We start from the raw sequence: 21,291 nt of genomic DNA on the forward strand, positions 1-21,291 counted from the left end.
GCACCACGCAGCCAGAGCAGCAAAGCTGCTTCAGCCCCACGTCAGAACTAACTTGTACAAGCAGCAAAAATGAAGCAGCAGACGCGATTTTGCTGCGCCTGCTGCGTCCGATGTGAACGTAGCTTTTTGCAAATAGTCAAAATGATCAAAGTTTTGTACAAACCAAAAAACTAATAAGCTATGTCATAGCTGTTAAGCCACACAGAAACCCTAAATCAACTTTCTAATGATGGTTAAATGTATAGCCTGATTATTCCCTTTGCTTAAACATGTTATTTCATTTGAAAATCACCTATGTATACCTATAGATAGATAGATAGATAGATAGATAGATAGATAGATAGATAGATAGATAGATAGATAGATAGATAGATAGATAGATAGATAGATAGATAGATAGATAGATAGATATATATATGAAGGCTCTAGAGACAATTTTAGGAACATACGGTATATCGAAAAAAGTTTACATGATTGGCTTGTTATATTAGTTCTCTGGGAATTTATAATAAACATTAACATTAACAATGATTATTTATCAAGTTGATATACATTTTTTTGCATTAGATCATTCTTTTCTCAGGTATCTTAATATTATATTAGCATGTGCATTCGACAGGAGTGATAGTAAGACTATCAAGTAAATAAAAGCCCCTGAAAAAAAAGAAGGGGTAGATCTTTGGTCTGTATACCGGTGAAAGTCCTATAACTGAGTAAAGCAAACCTTGCACTCCTGTCTTTGTCTCCGTAAAGCAGCATTCTGTTAAGGAGTGTAACAGGGTCCTGGAATTGGTGTCAAAGAAGGAAACTTCTCCCTTCTCGTAATCTACAAACACACCAATTTTTTCTATGTTCTCTTGAAACGATGACCCAAACCATACCCAGGCCCCATGCTCAGGTGTTAGTGGAAACAAGACTTCTCTGTTAAATGATTCTTTAACTACTCCCAAGATCAAGTGTTGACTGCTGGTGACTACTACTTCATAGTAGAACCTTCCTGAATTAAAACCTTCATTTGCCAATACAGCACAATAGTTTTTAAATTGCCATCGCAAAACAGGGAACCATTGCTCACTCTCTCTAAAGCTCAGTGTCTTCCCATCTCGAGATACAGTAAGACGTGGGTGTGCACTATAGGAGTTCAAAGTCCCATTAACTGCATTGCATTGCTGAATCATCATGAGCCTGTCCTTCGGTGGACGCCACGCATCTTGGACAGAATTTCCCATCCTTTTGTTTTCATCCTCATCTGACTGTTCAGGTGGGTCACTGAAATCAGATGACCTTACCTTATTAATCAGCATATCTACCTCTTTAATGACTCTCTCTTTAATCTGAGCCACTGACTGTTTCACTATCTTTACATTGGTCGGCTGTTCAGTAAGTTGATCAATCTGATAAGTGTTCTCGGGTATTTGTTTGAACTGACAGCTCTGCAGCAGGTAGAGGTAGTCTTCTGACTGTATACACTTCTCAATATCTGATCTCCTTCTTTTTAAATCAGAAAGTTTTTGTTCCAGGAGAGTTATCTGATCTTCAGCTTGTTTCTCTGATTCTTTCTGCTTCTCTTCGATTTCCTTAACCAACTCTCCCTGTTTTCTTTGAAGAAAAGCCACTAGAGCTCTCCAAACTTGTACAAGTTGTCCAATGTCATCTACTGACATGTTCCTGCTCCTCTGAATTGAAGCTTTGATTTTTCTAACACTCCCCGATATGGAATTCTCTTTTTCTTTCAACTCTGAGGTCAAGTTGTCGAAAATGGCTTTTCTGTCTTTAAAGGCGCGCTCCAGTGGAACAACCTTATGTGATGTGTGGTCGTCATTTAAACAAATCAGACAAACACACTCTTTGTCGGTGCAGCAGTAGAGCTCTAGCATCTTGTCATGCTTTTTGCACACCTTGTCCTCCAGATTGGACACAGGATCAATCAGTTTGTGCGTGTTGAGGTTCTGGTGTGACTCCAGGTGTATCTCACAGTACGAGGCCAAGCACACCAGGCACGTCTTGCTGGCTTTAAGCTTTGGTTTGGTGCAGATGTCACAGGTAACCTCTCCTGGTTTGGCGATGATCTTAGGCAAGTCCTTGACTCTCATGTGGTTGAAATGCTCCACCATATCTCTAAACTCTGTGTTGACCTGGAGCCTTGGCTTGTTGCCCAACTTTTTCTTACAGAGAGGACACTGTGCAGGTCCACTAACCAGACTGTTCCAGTATTTCATGATGCAACCCTTGCAGAAGTTGTGTCCACATGGAGTGGAGACAGGCTCATTAAACTCACCAAGACAGATTGAACACAGGAGCAGTTCTTCATAAAGAATGCTGCAATTTGAGGCCATATCTGGAGAGGAAAATCAAAGTAGTCATTTTAATACCAAGAAGACGATATAGAATAGATTGGTGTTTCATAATACAGTATATATCTATAGCTGCTTTCTTCTGGCAGTCCAGAAGAGGATGGTCAAAAAGCCAAAAAGTACAGAACAAGATCACCGTTCAAAATAAAAGAACGTTCAATCTAAGACCATTTCTCAGGTCCATAACCGTCCCAATCGACCAGATACTGAAAAGCTTTCCTCAGTGACGTCGAGCTTTCTCCACTGACCGGGTGAAGGCAGAAACTGTAAGCTTCCAGATCCATCTGCAGTGCTGAATGGGATGTTTGACAGAGTTTAAAAGCAATGTCTTGCAGATGGAGACCCTAAAATTCCCGGCTAACTGGCTATGGCAACTCTATTAGAGATCTATCCAGAATACCCATGGCAAGACAAACCTTTTGGATTGATACCACGTACGATTTGTCCTTCTATGCAGAAATTTTCAAACTTCCTAGTGTTGAGAAAATAAATTTTAAATAAGCTAGTTTTAAAACTTAACATGTCTTGATTCAAATGGCCTAAATTGTGGTTTTAAATCAGTGACTTATTCTGGCCTGTTGACCTTTGTTTTGCCTGTGGCTGCAGCGGATGGTTTGCTAGGATCGTTTAAACTGCCTTTTGTCTGTGTCGTAAACGATACAGTGGAAGTTCTGGCTTTTCAGACTCATCTGTGAGAGGCCGTAAACACTGCAGGGGTTTTAGGCTTCAGATAAGGGGTCAGAGATAGCTCCTGGTTGGAGGAGCAAAGGTATGCCTTATTTGAATAAATTAAATACAAGAGGATAAAACTTTCTACACAGAAGTAACAAATCAGATTTGCTCTTGCAACTCTCCAAAGATGTCTTTGTACGTCTTTGCTTTCTTTCCTTCTCTCCATATATGTCAGGTAAATGAATGTATGTCTCCTTTGTTCTGCAGTTTCTGGTTTAAGTTTGTGCATTGTCTTACTTCTAAGTTTATGCATTGTCGTATATTGGATTAAACTCTGTAATTCTGTGACGTCAACACGCATTGTTGTTTTCCTTGTGGCTACACGTGGCCGCCGAGAGGACCTGGGATCCAGAGGAAGAGAGAGAGCCAAACTTTTTTCCAAAGTTAACTTTTAGAAATTTCTTCCTTAACACTAGTTCAATTGAAATCCCCCCAAAGGTAAGAGTTACAAGTCTGGAAGTCAGTGTAACAGGAAGTATCCAGCTTCTGCATTCAAAATTGATTCTTTTTATATCAAAAATAGTTCAACTTTCCTACTTTGACTGTAGCAGTTCTTTGTAATGTATGTGATATTGAATTGGTAAGTAAGATACTACTTATAGGTGTTTCTAAGACAATATGTTCCATTGCCATGTAAATGGGCATAATACTACATATAACACTGTCATTGTTGTGACTTTAACAGTGGAGAACCCGAGAGTCCACATGTGAGAAGCTGAAAATTCCTATGTAGTTAACATAAGCTTTGTCATGTTTAAAAATGAATCAAGAGCTGCAAAGTGTCTGTCTAAAATGTAACAAGTATCTAAGGAATAGCTTGTTAAAAAAGTTAAATCTGATCTGATCTAAACAAATGAGAAAAGGTTGATTTTACCTGCAGGATGGTCTCTGCTGATCTCAGTCTAACCTTAGGCATGAAACGTTATTTATCTGTGTAATTGCACTTTACAAATTCTCCACCCCTGTACTTTGAACTTGCCTTTGTCAAACCTGTTTATATTTGATGATTCATACTGTATATTGTGTTGTTTTAGAAACACAGTTTTGGGACACACCCTGGGTGTGTTTGATATCAGAGGCTGCATCCTCCAAGGACCTGATCTATCTGGACTGGGTCCTTCAAAGTCCATGAAAATAAGGAGACCAAGTGTTTTGGCGATGGATTCAAATAGTTCAAGCCTTCTCTGGTTTTCATCAACCATATGCTCTGTCGCCTAGCAACTATAATAGTTGACACAACAAAGCAGGCAAAGGGTAGTAATAACATTTTCGAGGAGCTTCAGTAGTAGTACCGTCATCATGAATATCATATTTTCAGTCCCAACACTGCACAGACATTACAATCTGTGCTTTAATGTCAGCCAAACCCATTTGCACAGGGACAGATAAAACATTTAATTAAACCAAACATTACCTGCCACATATCTGACTCAATAACCATTTAAACTATTTTCATTAGTTTCAGATGGAACTATTCACATACTTGTATTATATTAGACTCCAATAATCACAGCTGTTCAGCACTATTAACCCTTTTCCTCTGAGCACCGAGCAGCCAGCTTGCTTGGACTCGCAATGAATCACGGAATACCCAAGGCTACGTAGGATACATCAGACCCGTCCTTTAAAATGGGAAAAAAGAAGGCTGCATTTGTCTGCAGCATAAAGAGGAGCCTTCCAATCTAAACAGCCCTCAGCGCCGTGCTATGATATAATCGGCCCATGAATTTGGCCTTTGGAGGATGCAGCCACTGAATTTGATCTGTTTGTTTCTCACCTACTCTAAAGTTTTATTCTTATCTGGACAAGTAAGCATTTTGCATCCTTCTGATCATTCAGACGAGGCTCCTCAGAACATTACAGTAAAACGTTCAAACACCCATATTAGTTTGAATAGGAAGGCAATTGTACTTGCAAAATGGCACCCTAAAGCCGGGCATACACGGTGTGACTTTCATTGTTGCACGCAGCTACTGCTCACACCGTGAGCGAAACCGCAGGGTTTCATCGTACAGTGTGAGTTCACAGCTCATGATCTATGTTTGGCCCTACGCTCTGATGCGATCTACCTGCTCACACTGTACAACTAAAGAGCAAGTCGGACTCAGCTCAGCACTGAGATGGAGTGGCTTTGACTCGTCTATCCGGAAGCCAAACAAATAGAAGAGGAATATGAAGCCTGCAATTTGTGCAATTTTGTGCTGAAAGCCCTAAAAAGAAAAGGCAATGACATAATTGGACAAAGACATGGCTGGTCAAACATAGCTACTACGGTTTGTCAATTTTACAGAAATAACTCCATTTCACTCATTGCACCTCTGCCATGCTTCTGTTTTTACATCTGAGAGGAAGAAGAAAAAGACAAATCCTTGTTTGCGCATGTGCACTGAGCGAATTGCCTACGACGATCCTTACGATTCCTGATCGGGAGGTGGTCGTGAGAGGCTGATCGCCCCTCGCAACCCCTGTACACTACTCGACGCACAATCAAGCTGAAAGTCGGGCCGATCGAAAGATTCTCGCATGACTGGAAAATCGCCCTGAAAATCACAGTGTATGCCTGGCTTAAGGGATGGGTTAAATGTAGAGGATCATTTTTAATGGAATCTAGAAGGTATCACAGCAGCAGCACAGGCTCTGGATATAGAGAAAGTCATTTTGAAGTAATGGGTCCTGGAATGTGGATTATAAACCAGAATAAAGTAATAGTGGTCAAAAAAATATGGATACCTGAAAACCTCTCTCCTTCCCCTTACTCAGGTGAGTTTGCACCTTTCTAAACTCTCAAACCTGCATAACTTTCCTTTCAACAAAGTCTGTGATGCCAATAAATGTTTTTCATGCAAATCTCAGACACGGCTCCTCCAATGGTCTTTCATTTGCAAGGTAAATCCCTTATGACATCCAGCATGTTTGAAGGTGTGTCAATGTCATGTAGGTACTATATTTTTTCCACACAGCTGTGAAGGAAAATATTGCATTCCCATGGCTATGACAATGCTCTAACAATATAGGCTGATAAAATTTCCATAATGCTACTTTACTAAAGCCTTTGCTTGAAAATATCCCCTTTCTGCATCAATATATTGACAGCTTCTCACAAGCTACTTTGTATTACCCATAGTATATTGCTCAAGGAAGTACAATTAATCATAGTTATTCCCGTAACATTCTACTCCATTTTCAAACGCTCTCATAAAGGTGTGGTACCTTAGTGGTTTGCCATTAAACACAGGGATTTCTCTCTTTGGAAGAGCAGACAGGCTCTGCTTTTGAATGATTTCATTCTGCTTTCTCATTAAAGGTATATTGGAGGATGTTCTTTTTCCATGTGGATCATTAAAATAAGTGGTCCTCCTAATTGTCAATCATTCTGGACCATCCGTCCTACGTGCTTGTTCCCATTTTCACTTACCCTTGGTGAGTCTGACATAGTAGAAAAATTGCAAATCTTCTTTTGGAAAGTAAGCTTGTATGAGCGATGCAAACAGCAACTTGTAAACAGCACGTGGAAGAGGAGAAATGGGCTTGTGCATGCTCTCACTCACGTTTAATAGGCGTTCCCTCTCGTGAGCGGGTACAGTGTTGTGCATGTGCATTTCTTCTTTTAAAAATGGAGAGGGTGGGTCTTCAAAAATTCATAAAAATCCTCCACTATACCTTTAAATAAAACATTACCCTACTATTTGCTATTTCACAGAATGTGTTGCCATACTCTGTTAGTGCATTTTCAGACTTTTGGACAGACCTTAACTAATGATAGGGCTCACAATTTGGATACAATTCTGACACATTGGGTAGCAAAGGCATCTAAGGTTTTACTGATGAAGGTAAATTACTACCATGTGCATCTCCTGTCGGTTTAATGGAGAAAACTGACGCATTTACATTCATGGGCTGTGTCTTTTGTGGAAGTTAAAAAAATATGTCGTTCTTCTTCCTTAATTGCATGCCTTCTAAAAATAGTTTTTGTCTTTCTTCCAAAGCTGTCAGCTGAGCTTCAGCTTTCCAATATGCAGAGGCGCATAAGCCCTGGTGTAGTACAGGGTATATGCAGCATATACCTTTTTTTTTTAGTCAGTATTGCGTATACTCACTTTTAAACCACCTAAATTCACACCATTCAGCAGTATCTGCGAGCCAAATGAAAAGGATCGGGTCATGCGAGTTTAATATTGCTAACCCATAGATTGACATTTACAAGACTACCTTAAATGATTTGGCCTTACGATTTGTGATGAACTGGTAAAATTAAGCGAGTTTTTCAAACAACTTTTCAATTAAAAATGTCCTCACAAATCAACATTAGCCAGCAGCTCAGGTAATGTTCGCGATGCTTCACCAGTGCTGTTAAGACTGTTGACACCCACTTTAGCCTGAGCTCGTCGGTGTCATTTCAAATACTAGTGTGAATTCATAATTTTTATTAATGGGAGGGTATGTAAACCTTCAAGCACAACTGTACATATATCTATATGTACTCGCACAAACACACCTCAGTGAGGCCAAAGTAGAGCCAAAAAAAACAACAACTATAAACTAAAAAATGTAAGTGCCAGTATCAGCATTAATGCCTCTAAGGTAATGTTGGACCCAAAAATCCCCACAAAACCTTCAACTCAAAACAACTGCACAGTTAAACAGCCACTTAGTATTTACTGTGTAAGACAAAAAAAATAAGAGGTATCCCATGAGATGATGCACAGGTCCTACCTGTTTGAACATGTTTTTGTACTTTATCTACACCTGCTGCTCTCACATGGGATTGCACATAAATTCAATCTGAAAAACTCACAAAGAGAAATGACAATTTGGAGAAATGTGTTGATACAATTACTTTGTCTTTGGCACTCGGACCTTGGCAGGAAACATAGCACTTAATTTCTATAGATATGCATGAACAGGAGCAAAGACAAGGACTGTTTCTCACCCAAAAAAAATTGCCAAGGTTTAGGCCGCTACGACAGCATGCTCAGAAGGCAGAGACTGAAAAGAAAGGTAGAATTGCAGAGTAGTAACAGAGGAGATGAGCCATGAAGGCTTACTGAAAGGCCAGTATCACAAAGGTTTACCAAAAGTAAAAAAAAAACAACATAAAGTGTTGCTGATTGACTGGGCAGCAGTTTTATGCGGTTAGAACAAAGCGTTATTCAAATAGATTTTAAATAATTCGATGCAAATGATGTAATTAAAATTATTAAAATCAGTGACAATAAAAAGCAAAAACTACTTTTCACGGGAACTTCGGTTCTAAATTCAGACTTCCTTAAAATTTAAATCTGTGACAAAGCATGAGTTGAAATGAAACAGACTGAAAGAAAAGCAGGAACGACGTGATTTATCCATCAAAGTAGCTCACAATCTGCAGAGTAAATCACCATGACAGGATTGACAGAGAAAAGAGCTGAAGGTGTGAATGAGGAAACACTAGAGCAGGGGTCTGCAACCTTTCATATCCAAAGAGCCATTTTGCCCAGAGTACGACCAAATAAAAGTTGTTTAGAGCCGCAAAATTTTTCTAGAAAACCTTTTTTTTTAATGTGGTATAGGAAATTATTTGTTGCCATCTCAAACAATCAATTCATATATTCTTAATGTTAAAACGTATAATTTTTTAAGCTAATTCATAGAAAAATGCCTCTTAAATTATATTTCTGGTTCTTTTAATCTCATTCTTTTCCATCTTATAAAAAACGCTAAAGCTATTGATACCGGTATATATTATAGTAAATTATTTAGCTCTTTATATAAATTTTTGCCACTATTAAGAGCCGCTGGAGAGGGTCCAAAGAGCCATATGTGGCTCCGGAGCCGCAGGTTGCAGACCCCTGCACTAGAGCCTTGAAGGGATACGTCTCACCTGAAGAGAATGATTGTCAGCGAGATGGCTGCTGATAGCTGAAACACAGAAATGTTTGGAGACGAGGGAACAGGGCGTGGCAGAGCCGTCAATCTCTGCAGCATTGTGTGGATAAACAGGTTTGTCAGAGGATAGGATCCGAGCAGCAGCCGGAGCGGATCAGAAGCTCACTTCGAGTTGAAACGTTGTCATCTGAATGAAGTCACACTGCATCCGCCACGTGCGCACAGGTGCAGACAGGTAGGTTTCAGAGGCCTTCTAAGATGAGATTTGGATGCCGATTGGCTTTAGTGGAGGTGTGGTTCAAAGCTGATTGGCTGTGACGCAGGTGGATGTATGAAAAACAATGGCTGTGTTCGAACTCATGGGCTGCATCCTCCAAGGACCTGGACTGGAGACCGGAAGAGCTTTGGCTGTGAATTCAAACAGGGCTACCCTACAGCTGGTAGACCTGTTGCTTAGCGACCGTGACAGTTGACACACAAAGGAGGAAATGAATGAATACCAAAGTTTTAAAAACTTTGTTTTTTTAATTAATTTATTTATTTTTATTGTAAAGTGAAAAAAGATTACGCTCACGAAAATTCAAAGTGGAATTAAGGTGCCAACCACTGGGAGCATGAACAAATAAAAGTCAATGTAATGATCTAAACCTTAGTTAAATAACATGCTGCTGTCATTTTGAACATCTCTGATGTTGCTGCTATTTTCAAATATCCATTACTGTAAAAATGTCCATAGCTGCATATTGGTTATTTATTCTCCAGATGCACAGTTTTATATTGTTAAAACACTTTACAGTATTTTGTTGTTTATAATTTAACTCTTCACTATTATGATATTCGTATACATTTTTCTAAGGTCCACATTTGTGTGACCATTTTTTTTCAATAATATTTTTGCTGCTGTAAATTTCCCTATTGTGGGACAATAAAGAAATTCTATTCTATTCTATAAAAGGGGTAGAAAGATATAAGTAAATCTAAACAATCTAAACTTAGTTAAGCATATTGTGCAAAACAGCAATAAAAGATAAATTACAGCCTAACCCATTTACACAGTAACAGATAAAAGCCTTTAGATAAATCAAACATTACCGCCACATATCTGACTCTATAACCATTAAAACAACTATTTTCCTTAATTTCAGACTGAACTATTCACATACTTGTATCATATTAAACTGCACTTCCAATATTCACCACTGTTCGGCGCTAAGTAAACTTTCCTCCAATCACGGAGCAGCCGGTATGCTTGGACTCGCAATGAATCCTGGGAAAACCAAGGATAGCGAGGATACATCGGACCCGTCCTTCAAATCAGGCTAAAAGAAGGACGCATTTTAAGGCCGCTTAACGAGGACTCTTGGAATCCGACCAGACCTCGGCGCCGCGCTATGACGTAAACGGCCTTCGAATCTGGCCTTCTGAGGAGCTCTTACTCTTTCTTCTAAAACTTGTACAACTCAATGTATGCCTGCATTAAAATCTCTAGTTCCAGTGGTGTGAAATACGCAAACCTCGGGCGTTTCTCAAGTCTGTCTTGGCGAGAACGCAGGAAGATCGGACTTGACGAGAACGCGAGCACGCAAGCACGTATGTGTATTGGAACAGAAGCGTACTTGTGACGTCATCACATGCAACGTTCTTTAGCATTTCTTTTAACAGTCAAAACTATTTATTCCCTACACAAAACATTTTGAAACAATATTTTTAATTTCTAAAGCTTAAAAAACATTTTAAAAAATTACCGAACCGCAAAAAACCGCCATCAGAACGAGCGGTAGTTCACACATAACTAGACCGAGAGAAGTGCACTACAGACGGGGTAAATTTAGCCCTGGCTGCGGTTACCCTCGGAGGTCTGCTGGTCACTCTGGTCTGCTCAACGTCGGACTTTTTTTTTTTAAATTTCGCACTAACTCTGTAAACATACCACACAGGGAGGCTTCAATGTATAATGTTATCGCCTCAAACAATTTCAAAACGTACTTTTGAAGAACAACAGCAGCAGAAAAGGGAATGTTTAACTTAACACTGTGAGCGCTGTCTGGAATCAAGCTGCGGCCGCGGGGCATTCTGGGGAAGCGGTCAGTCTGAAGAACGCACAAGTCTGCTCTGATGCATGCTCGATAAAGAGGGCGGGGTGAGAACAACATCCGAGGATTTGATGCGTTCTCGATCTGGCGTTCTCGAGAATTGGAACGGTACTCGGGCTGAGGCTGATGACGTTTCACGAGTACACGAGCACACGAGAACGCTCAAGAACACATATTGAGAAACGGCCCTCCTCTTACCTGTTGTCATGGTGACTGGTTGTCTTGTCTTGTCTTGTTGCGTTTAATGGAGGTTGGCAAACATATTTTCGGTCTGAATTACCGCCACCTACTGGTGAGGAGTGTGAATCAGAATGGCCCTATTCATACAGATACATGTATTTGATGTATTTATCTATATATCTCTAACTGTAATATTACTTATATATATTATTACTATAAATATACTAAATCCTAAATATTGATAACATTTTTTTAACCTTTTCTGCAGAATATCTATCAAGTTAAATTTTACTTTCTCCTTATTTAGGTCTCTAATCAAATTATTCCCTTCTTCTTCATACTTCTTACAATACATCACTACATGTTCTACTGTTTCGTCTTGTCCACAAATTTCACATTTGCCTGATATGTTTCCCTATTTTGAATAGTGTATTATTTATTCCTGTATGTCCAAATCTAAGTCTTGAAATAACTGTTTCCTCTCTTCTGCTTCCTTCTGCTATCCTCATTTCTTCGACTTTCTGTTGAATCCTATAAAACCATCTTCCTCTCCTTTCTTCTTCCCATTGTTTTTGCCACCTTTCCTTCATCCTTTGTTTAATTATACTCTCAATTTCTGTCTTTCTTAAGTTAATCATCATATCAATGGTTTTATTTTGTGATGCTTCCTTAGCAATCTTGTCTACAATTTCTTTTCCTTTAAGCCCTATATGTGCTGGCACCCAAATAAATATAACACTAATACCCATCATTTGAAGTTGATATAAAACTTGCCGTATATAAAAAAGTGTTTTTAGATCAATGAAGAAAAAAGAAAAGTGAAACTCCACATTTTCTCATCTGTTCATGTAGGCTACCTGTATGACCAGTAATACCAACAAGCTGCTCCTGATTATGAAACATCAATCTTTTGATGGTGGCCCACTGAGGCCCATGCTATTGCAAATCAATGGTTCAAAGTATGGTTCACAAAAGTAACTTCTGATTGCTAAGTGAGAGAATAGGTGTCATTCATTATTCCCGAGTATATCTGCATGGATTGACTCAGGAATTAAGAATAGTTCACATAAAATGCGTAGTTGTCTCTCACTAGTCTGTGGGCCACTATTTGCTTTGCAATCTCATAATCCTGCCAGAACCATACATGAAAATCATATTATACAAACAGACACCAGTCTGTGCATTTATTTCCTAAAATTATTTGACCCTATTTATCTATCGAATGATAGGTTAATAATCTATTGTTTATTATTTAACTGTCTAAATCACCCTTAAACCAGACACTGTGAAAAAAGCCCTAATTAAATACTCAAAAAAACAAAATTTGATATTTAGTTGTTTGATCAGCATTTACATAGCCTCACAGAAGAGAAACAGAATGAATGCTGTTGGAAGAATGACATACTGTGAGCAACTAACTATAAAGACAATTTAGATTTAAATTTTTCCAGTAAATAAGTAATGAATAAAAATCATACATTTTTCTTTGCAAAAATCATTCCATGACACCAACTACAATAAATGCCACAGGAAGTCAGCATATTAGAAAGATTATTTTTGGTATAAATCATTTTGATAACTTAAAAGTAATGACACATGTGTATAATAAAACAAACTTTATTTTGGCAATATTGCACTCATTGCATGATTTAAAAAAAATATGAGGGCTGTCATAGTGCCTGTGCTGCTGAATAGTGAGCAATGAATGAAGCATCAATTAAAGAACCTTTAGGCAAAGCAGGGGATTGGAAAGCTTCATTGCTTTGTGAGGGTTAATGTTTGGCCATCAATAGAACAGAATCTGGATATAGATGCAGGAATATTGAGGTGATGGGTATTGAAATTTAGAAAATAATTGAGAGTAAAGTAATAGCACTAAATAAAAAGTTTGGCTACCCCTTTCCTCCCCCTATGTCAGGTTAATGTGTACTTTTCAAAACTCTCACACATGCGTGAACCCTGGCACCCAACATACACGCATCAAGCTCTGCTCTCCACACTAAGGGCTGCAGACATACAGAAACTCTGCTCACCATCACCAAGTTACATCTCTAATAACATGTAGTTTGATTCGGCTCTGGGTTGGTTCTAGTCTCCTCACACATTATTTTGGTCCTCACACAGAACATTTCTTATTAATAAATTATTAAGAACAATCATCAATAAATTTTTCATTTGTAGAGTATTATATTATATATCATATTTGCACAGTACCCTTTGAATGTTTGATACTACACCACACATTTTCTGGATGTGGTTTTAAACCTTGTTTGGACTTTAATGAAATATATAAAATCAAAATACTTCTGAGTGATTTGTGCAGATACATGAAATTTATTGGACTCCTGATTTCTGTTCAGAAGACAATAACTATAATCTAGAAAGCTGGTCCTAAATCATCTACTATCAAGAGATCATCCTGGCTGGTAACCATAGAGAGCTGACCCTCTGTGTAAAACACAGAGAAAAATAATGCCACATATTTTATTTTATCACCAATTATAAATACATATATTATAAATATCATATTATATATTATACATAACTCATATGATAAATAAATATGATACATAATGTTTTTGAAAAATAAAAATAAAAAAGAATAATGGAGGTTTTATCATTGCAAAGCTGCACAGCACAGTTAATAATATGAAGGAAAAAAAGGATTTGAAAAACTGCTGCACATCTGACATTTGAATCAATGTATGCGCATCATCAGCCATGGGAAGTATCCAGACCGCTGCATGCCAAACGTGCTGATGAAGCAGTTGAGAACTGTTGTGATGAAGACTATGATGGTTGTTACATTGTTAAGGTAGTCCAGACGCCTTTGGAGAGTGGAGTTGTTCAGATCTCGACGTCCTACATGCAAATGCACAGTGCAAACAGACAAACACACAAAAAAAAGGCTGTATCATATTTTCCTTCATAAAACAATAATGACCAAAAATATTAAAGAGAAAAAACACGCTTTATTTCATAATTTTCACATGCAAATTGCAGTTTAAGGACAGTTCAGGTTCTTTTTCGAGTTATTTGTTTTATTCAGGATCCTGGAGGTAAAAGTTTAAAGATATTAACTGTGATTTCTCACTAATGTGGAACCCAATAAAGCATTGCTTTTGAATTTAATCTTATTTTTAAGTTAGCTTATATGTAAGTAAAGGCATTTATTAAAACATTATAATCAAAAGATAATAGATGCAACCTTTGTATAAAAGTCTAAAAACTATGAAAGTCACACATTTTTTATATTTACGCAAAGCAGAGAACCACAAATGCATTTGTAAAAATATAAATGTTTTAGATGGATTACAGTTTTCAGTTACAAAGCTTGATAAAAAGAAAGATTCAATAAATAGAATTGTCCATGTATTTGCCTGAACTTCGTCCTAACTCCCCAATAAAGGTGTTCATTTAATATAAAACATCAATGCTGGAGAGAAGTTTTCTTGATGGCTGAACTATCAGCGAACATAAGATTGAGTTTGCAGCATTGCTCGAGTCAGAAGTGGAGTCTAGCCAGCAGCCAGCGGAAGAAGCCCGTCCTCTTGGATCCGAAGAAACTAACAAAGAAGTTGACCACAGTTGTGGCAAAGATGACGCCTGTGGTGAGGTTATTCAGGTAGTCGAGTCGCTTCTGATTGGACACCACATTCAGGTCCCTGCGGGCTACAACATGCACGCACACACATGCAGACACAGCAAACAATTTCCCACATTACCATCAAACACACACATGCATACACTTGATGCTTACATCCACGCTATCAGCTTTTCCATTCAATCATACAATTCAGTCACACGCCCCTCAAGCCTGCTTGGTCAAATTGATATTTAAACAGGACAGAATAAACTCTATTGTTTCCCAGTGGTATACTGTGGAGGAGTAAGGTGTCTTAAGATCCTGTGCAGAAATTCAACAATTAAAATTAAAATAGTGGTGCTAATTGATGTTAATGTGATTAAAAATATAGAACTTTGAATCAGACAAACCCTTGAACATTAAACCTACGGCTAATTGATTTTGTAGACATTTTTGCATATTCAACTAATTGCTTGGCTCGTTAGTCAATTCTGGTACGATTTTCTTGGTTAGAAGCTGAAAAGCTAGAAGCTGACTGGACACACAACACTGAGGCTATGTATAAGAAATGTCAGAGCAGACGCTTCCTGCCAGAGATGGGAAATGTGTTGTCAACAAGTCATCTCCATGTTGTGTATTTAATCTACCCAGCCAATTAACCAGGTGAGTCCAGTCTGCAAAGGTTGATTCACGGTGAAGATTGGACTCACCTGTTTAAGTGGATGGGTAGAATAAATACATGACATGGAGATAACTTGTTGACTCCACATTTCCCATCTCTGCTTCCTGCTGAGGAGACTGTGTCTTTTGCAGGCGAGGCTCTTCTATGACTGTTATGGCATCAGCCATCTTCTATGGAGTTGTCTGTTGGAGCGGTTACTTATCTGTAGCTGAGCTGACAAAAGGATCCTAACTATATTAACATCTCTGTTGGATAATGTCTCCCACCCCATGCATGAAGCTTTTGCAGAACAGGATAGCTCCTTCAGTGACAGACTGCTGCACCCTAAATGCACCAGGGAGCGTTATCACAGATCCTTCCTCCCAGCAGCTGTAAAACTTTATAACTAACAACTTAAATATGTTGTTACATTCATGCTGATTTTGCACAGTTTCTATCTTAGTCAGGTAAACAACATGCTGCTCATCTCTGGTGATGCTACTATTTTTTAAATATTCATTACTGTAAAAATGTCCATAGCTGTATATTGGTTATTTATTCTCCAGATGCACAGTTTTTACATTGTTAAAAAACTTTATAGTACAGTGTTTTATTTGTTTATTTTTAACTCTTGACTATTATGTTCTAAGGTCCATATTTGTGTGAAAATTTTTTTCTATAATCTTTTTGCAGCTGTAAACACCAGAATTTCCCCATTGTGGGACAATAAAGGGAATACCTTGGTGTAATGAGGCACAATCCTGCTTTTGTGAGGAAAAGTTGAATAATTAATATTTCAAAATATTAAGATTCCTTGATCTATTACATTTATGTGCAAGTACTTAAACTGCATTGAAAATAAAAATAAAAAACAGGCATCCTTTGTATATAGTTATCTAAATTGTATTGTTTAGATTTATATGAGTGTGGCCATGAGATGTTTTTATAAAATATGCAGTTTAGCAAATGCATTTGAAAAAGAAGCACTTAGCTTTGAATTTAGAATATTGAGGAGGTTATTTTAAATTAAATACTTAAAATTGTTAGAAAGTGAGCCAAACTCTAGCAGTGAACCCTTGTATTTTTTGAACAAAAAGAAGAAAACTAACCCTAAATGAATGTTTTATATCACATCTATATCAATAAGAGTGAAATCTGTACCTCAAATGTAGTATTTAAGAAACACTGTCAGTATTACCTTTTTACTGGTAGTTTAATTTTAATATTCCTATAGATTAATAAGCATACTGCATGTCAGCTAAGTTACGCAATAAAGCGGTGAAACAGCCACCGCAGAAGGCAGCTGCGTTGTGTTCCGAACGCAGCTTTGATGATGTTTATAAGAAGAGTGAGGAAGATGATGCCGGTGATCAGATTGTTCAGGAAGTTCAAACATCGACGGCAGGAGGGGAGGGGTCTCAGCTCAAAACGAGCTGTTCAGACACACACATTCATATTCACACACATCAATAACACACGCAGGCAACAGACACACACATCCAGATGAGCATAACACAAGCACACAGACAACAGGATGGAGACAGACACATAGCCAGTTGGTGCTTTGCCCCAGTCCACTCACCCATAATGAAATAAAACGTGTTATTAGGTGATTAGAAATGTAAGTTATACTCATTTATGTGTCTGGTTAGAAGTATTAAATGAGATCTGTTGGCATAAAACTGAAAGTCAGAAGTGCATCCTGGCAAAGAGGCCGGTGCGTTCCATCCCAAGTACAGAAATAAAGATGTTGGTGATGAAGATGAGGAAGATAGCAAGGGTTGCTTTGTTGTTCAAGCTGTCCAGGGGCTTCTGGTTGGCTTCTTCGTTTAAATCCCGCCTGGCTGCAACACATTGATCAATGCACACACACACAAAAATAACACAATGCAAGAGAAAAACATACATTTTGTACCAAGAATTGACAAAAAACCAATGTGAGAATAGGTTAATGTGTTAATATGGTTAATAAAACAAAGAGATCTAAAAAGAAGGTCAAAATAAAATATTAAACATTTTGCTAAAAGCTCACCAATTATAATAATCAGGACACCGGCTATGATCTGAAGAGCCAGGGAGAAGGAGATGAGCGTCAGCACAGCTGCATAGTACCTGAGAACCAAAACATTACAAATCTGTGAAAAATCACTACTGATCCAAAAATAAGGATCATTTTGCAGGAAACTCCTCTGTAAGCAAAGAATTTCCTAAGCAACACTTAAAAAATGTAAATGTTTTGTAACTTTTCTGCAGCATACCGATATCCAGCTCCTTGTTCAATGACAGTCTTCATGTGTGTGATATTGGCCAGGAACAGAGCGATGTCCAGCATCCCTTCAGCTGCTGTCTTTTTGGTGGCGTAAAGGTTCATATTGACATTAGGGATGGAAGCTCCCTGAAACACAAACAAGTGGAAGAACAATTATTTATTAAGTGCACAAAGTATGAAATTAATAGGAAAACAAAAGATCCTTGTCAAATATAAAAATATTTATACAAGATAAAATATAAATGGAGACTATCAAAGGCTAACCCAGATAGTATTAAAACAAACTTTAGGAAAACTTAACTTTTAAACTTTGGGAAAAGATTAATACAACCAGGAGAGGGCAGCAAAGACCTGAGATACTGCTGCAGTCTAGAAGAAAACAATCATGTGAATGATTTGGGGCAATGCTTACTATGTGTTATTCATCATCATTTCAGTAGCCTGTGCTACTGACAGTGTTTTTGTTGTTTTTTTTTACCTGGAAAACAATCAGTGCATGCAATATTTTCATTAAACAAAGTAGTGGGGTCTTTGTTATAGGAAAATATATATAAATATTGTTCAATCCAAAAGTGCACTTGGTTGAAAAAGGTGATACTATTATTTTTTTTTGTCACATTTTCTTCAAAAATAGTTTGATGCATTTAGTCATTCTTAAGATAAATTAATTAAAAGCGGTTTTGAGTCAACCTAAATCTGTAACTGATCACAAATGAGTGGATGGGTGTAGTCCTATCCACTGAAAAACTAAAAAGAATACAAAAAGGGTCATTAGTCAAAGATTAAATCTTTGTTTTGAAAAATCATGATTGTAAGAATTTATTATCACATAATTTTTCTCTGAATCAACAAGTATTCCTGAAATGCACAAGACAGGTCCATGGGCTGCACACATGTTTACACATTAGTTTAGCTGAAAGAAAGTCATTTGAAAATACCAGACAGTAGAGTTTTACTCCCAGGGAAAAAGGGAAGTAGGAAATAGCTTAAACTGAGAGTTTGGAAATAAGTATTTTTAATTGTTTTTGTGTGTCTACGCGTCGTAGTGAGATGAAAGAAAGAAAAAACATCAAACATGGCCTAATGACACACAGCATGTGTTCGTGGGGAAACCTCTATATGTTCTCTATTTACTGCCTCCTCTAGGACTATGAGCTCTAGATGCACTTAACATGTTAGAGAAGATTTAGCTGCAGATCTAAGCCAGGAACGGATTGTTTCACCAAAGGTAGAGTCAGTGCAGAATAAATCATAGGTCTGTTTTTCTTCAGGCTGCAGAGACAGAGGCTAACATAAGGAAGGCATGGATCACATACATTATGAAGATTATATACAGACTCAGGACACAATGTACTTTATGACCTCATTGTGCTGTAATGTACATTGTTGTGCCAAAATAAACGGAGGGCTGACACCGTGTAATGTATTGTAGTTGTTTAACACATTTAAACCCCCTTTACTTTCGTGTTGGTGGTTTATGGTGAAAGAAAACTGGCATCTCTGAATATTCCTGAGAAAAAAAACAAAGGCTTAAATTTCTCCAGCAGCATCAAATGTTATTTTTCTTTCTTTTTAGTTGTGGTGGTGTTTTATTCCTCCTAGCACATGTGTTTTAAAGGAAGCCATAACTTGGTACTGAGATTTTTTTTTTTTTAAATCTCAAATGTGTTTTAATGTTATCAAAGCTTCATCGCTTTTAATCCGTCAAGAAAAGGCATACTTTTTCTTTTCTCTATTGTGGTTTTGAGGGTGCTAAAATTGATTTATGTAATGCCGTAATTTGTCTTTTGTGGGACAGAATATTTTATTTCATACCTTTCTGTAAAGTTTCCAAGGCCTTTTTAAGGGAAACGGCGTCCTCCACCGTTCAGAATGGCTAACTTGAGATGTTTTTCCTTATATTAATCTATTTATTCTACTCAAGATGCAATTCTTTTTTTTTTAAAGGCTTATCAAATATGACTAATATTTTCTCTTGTCTTTTACATTTCGAAAATCTGTTAACGAAAATGGATTTCTAGTTATGCCATGTTTAATATGCTCACTTAAGTTTATGATACTGGATTAATAAAACAAATAAATTAATTTTGCCAGTGTTTACAGTCGCTTAGCAGATTGGATTCAATGAACAGGGGGATAATCTACAGATGATTTTGTTACAAATCTTCTCCATAATATCAATGATTTACTCTACTTCAGATTATCTCACATAAACATAAATCTTCTTGGTACGACAAAGAAAATGTCAATTTAAGAAGATTCTAAAGGAAATAAGCATAAACCACAACAAAAAACAAATTTTAGTTTGAACAAAAAAATTAAAACCCACTTAGTCCTAAACCATTTAAAGAACAAACCTAACAAATTTAATAGTCTATTTTCTTTTAATGCATGATTTTAGGATAAAAAAAATCCTCCAGCTTTTTCTTTTTTATGCTTTAACAGGACAGCCTTCCAGTAAATGCAAACAAAGCAGCATGCAGGATGTAAACAGTTGGCTTTTGCCAACTGAGATCATGTGATTTGATTGCGACATCACAGCTACAACCCTTACTTTCACTCTTGGCACGCTTCCTGCTGCGTTAAAGCAGTGATTTTCCAGGTGCACTTTGACATCAAATAGTTCACTGAGATGAATAATTGGACATTCTGTGGCCCATCATAACTGTGGTCAAACAAACCTCATGAGCAGACTTTAGGTTTTGCATCACTGGAATACCACAGGGGAAAACACACAAAAAAGCATCATATTTGAATGTATTTCACTAAGAGGTTAAGTGTTTGTTTATAGTTTCAAACTCTTGGTTTTGCTCTAAAAGTTTTGATTTCATTCCCACACAGCCTGCATTACAGCACAGGTTGGATCCAGCCAGGGTAAATCTCCAAGAAACTATTCAGCAGTTCCAAGAAAAGGTTCTGTCAAAACAATATAAATGCAAGCTCTACGGTTTTCAGTTCTTTCTTTTTTCTAAATCTATGAGAGAAAGAACTGCTTTTGGAGAAAAGAATTGAGAAAGGGATTTAAAAAAAAGAGAAAACCTAGAACAGAAATAGCAATTTTTCAGAAAATGGCACTCATGCATACTGGCATGCATTCATCTGTTTCCCCGCTTTGGGATGTGTGGTCACACTTGATCAACATCAGCCATAGGCGTGTTGCCAAAATACACACATACTACAACCAAAACACTGCACTTTTACAGGCCATGTGCGTTGTTTTATTGTAGGCCATGTGAGGATGCTTTTATGATGCTTAATCTGTACTTCATTTAAAACAGTTGCCCATAAATAAGTAGTTTAGCTTTTGCTTCTCTTGACAGGATAGTGGGAAATAGAGAGCTACTTACATGCATTCTGTCAGTATGTTACTCAAGGATTCATGTCAAATGCATGAGTTATAATAATCAATATTTATCTCGGTTGCATCTCTGCACCTTAAAATGATATAAAATTGGTTATTTTCCTCTTTTCACAAGAAATAAAAAACATATTTTTCTTGTGCATTGCTTTGATTACTGCTGCTATTATTATTTCTCCTCGCTTGTCACATC

General features: G+C 37.5%; 2 protein-coding genes across 5 annotated transcripts in view; both read right to left on the minus strand.

Moving 5' to 3' along the window:
* Positions 1 to 584: 584 nt before the first annotated feature.
* LOC119786218 (E3 ubiquitin-protein ligase TRIM39-like) lies at positions 585 to 9,182 on the minus strand. The gene is made up of 2 exons (XM_038289407.1): positions 8,947 to 9,182; positions 585 to 2,338 (listed from the first exon to the last, which is right to left on the minus strand). Exon 2 carries the CDS (start codon positions 2,334 to 2,336, stop codon positions 600 to 602), a length of 1,737 nt encoding a protein of 578 aa, XP_038145335.1. The 5' UTR covers positions 2,337 to 2,338; positions 8,947 to 9,182; the 3' UTR covers positions 585 to 599.
* A 3,645-nt stretch (positions 9,183 to 12,827) lies between these two features.
* LOC119786219 (ninjurin-2-like) overlaps positions 12,828 to 21,291 on the minus strand; it is a 34,402-nt gene continuing 25,938 nt past the window's right edge. The window contains exons 2-4 of one of the 4 annotated variants that reach the window (XM_038289410.1): positions 17,730 to 17,866; positions 17,504 to 17,583; positions 12,828 to 14,086 (exon numbers count right to left, since the gene is read on the minus strand). In XM_038289410.1, coding sequence (XP_038145338.1) covers positions 13,923 to 14,086; positions 17,504 to 17,583; positions 17,730 to 17,866 — 381 coding nt within the window. In that variant the 3' untranslated portion in view covers positions 12,828 to 13,922. The other 3 variants (XM_038289409.1, XM_038289408.1, XM_038289411.1) reach the window with 3 other exon arrangements.

This window comes from Cyprinodon tularosa, unplaced genomic scaffold (genome assembly GCF_016077235.1).
Source record: "Cyprinodon tularosa strain WSP-4 unplaced genomic scaffold, ASM1607723v1 ctg268, whole genome shotgun sequence".
Classification (NCBI taxonomy): domain Eukaryota; kingdom Metazoa; phylum Chordata; class Actinopteri; order Cyprinodontiformes; family Cyprinodontidae; genus Cyprinodon; species Cyprinodon tularosa.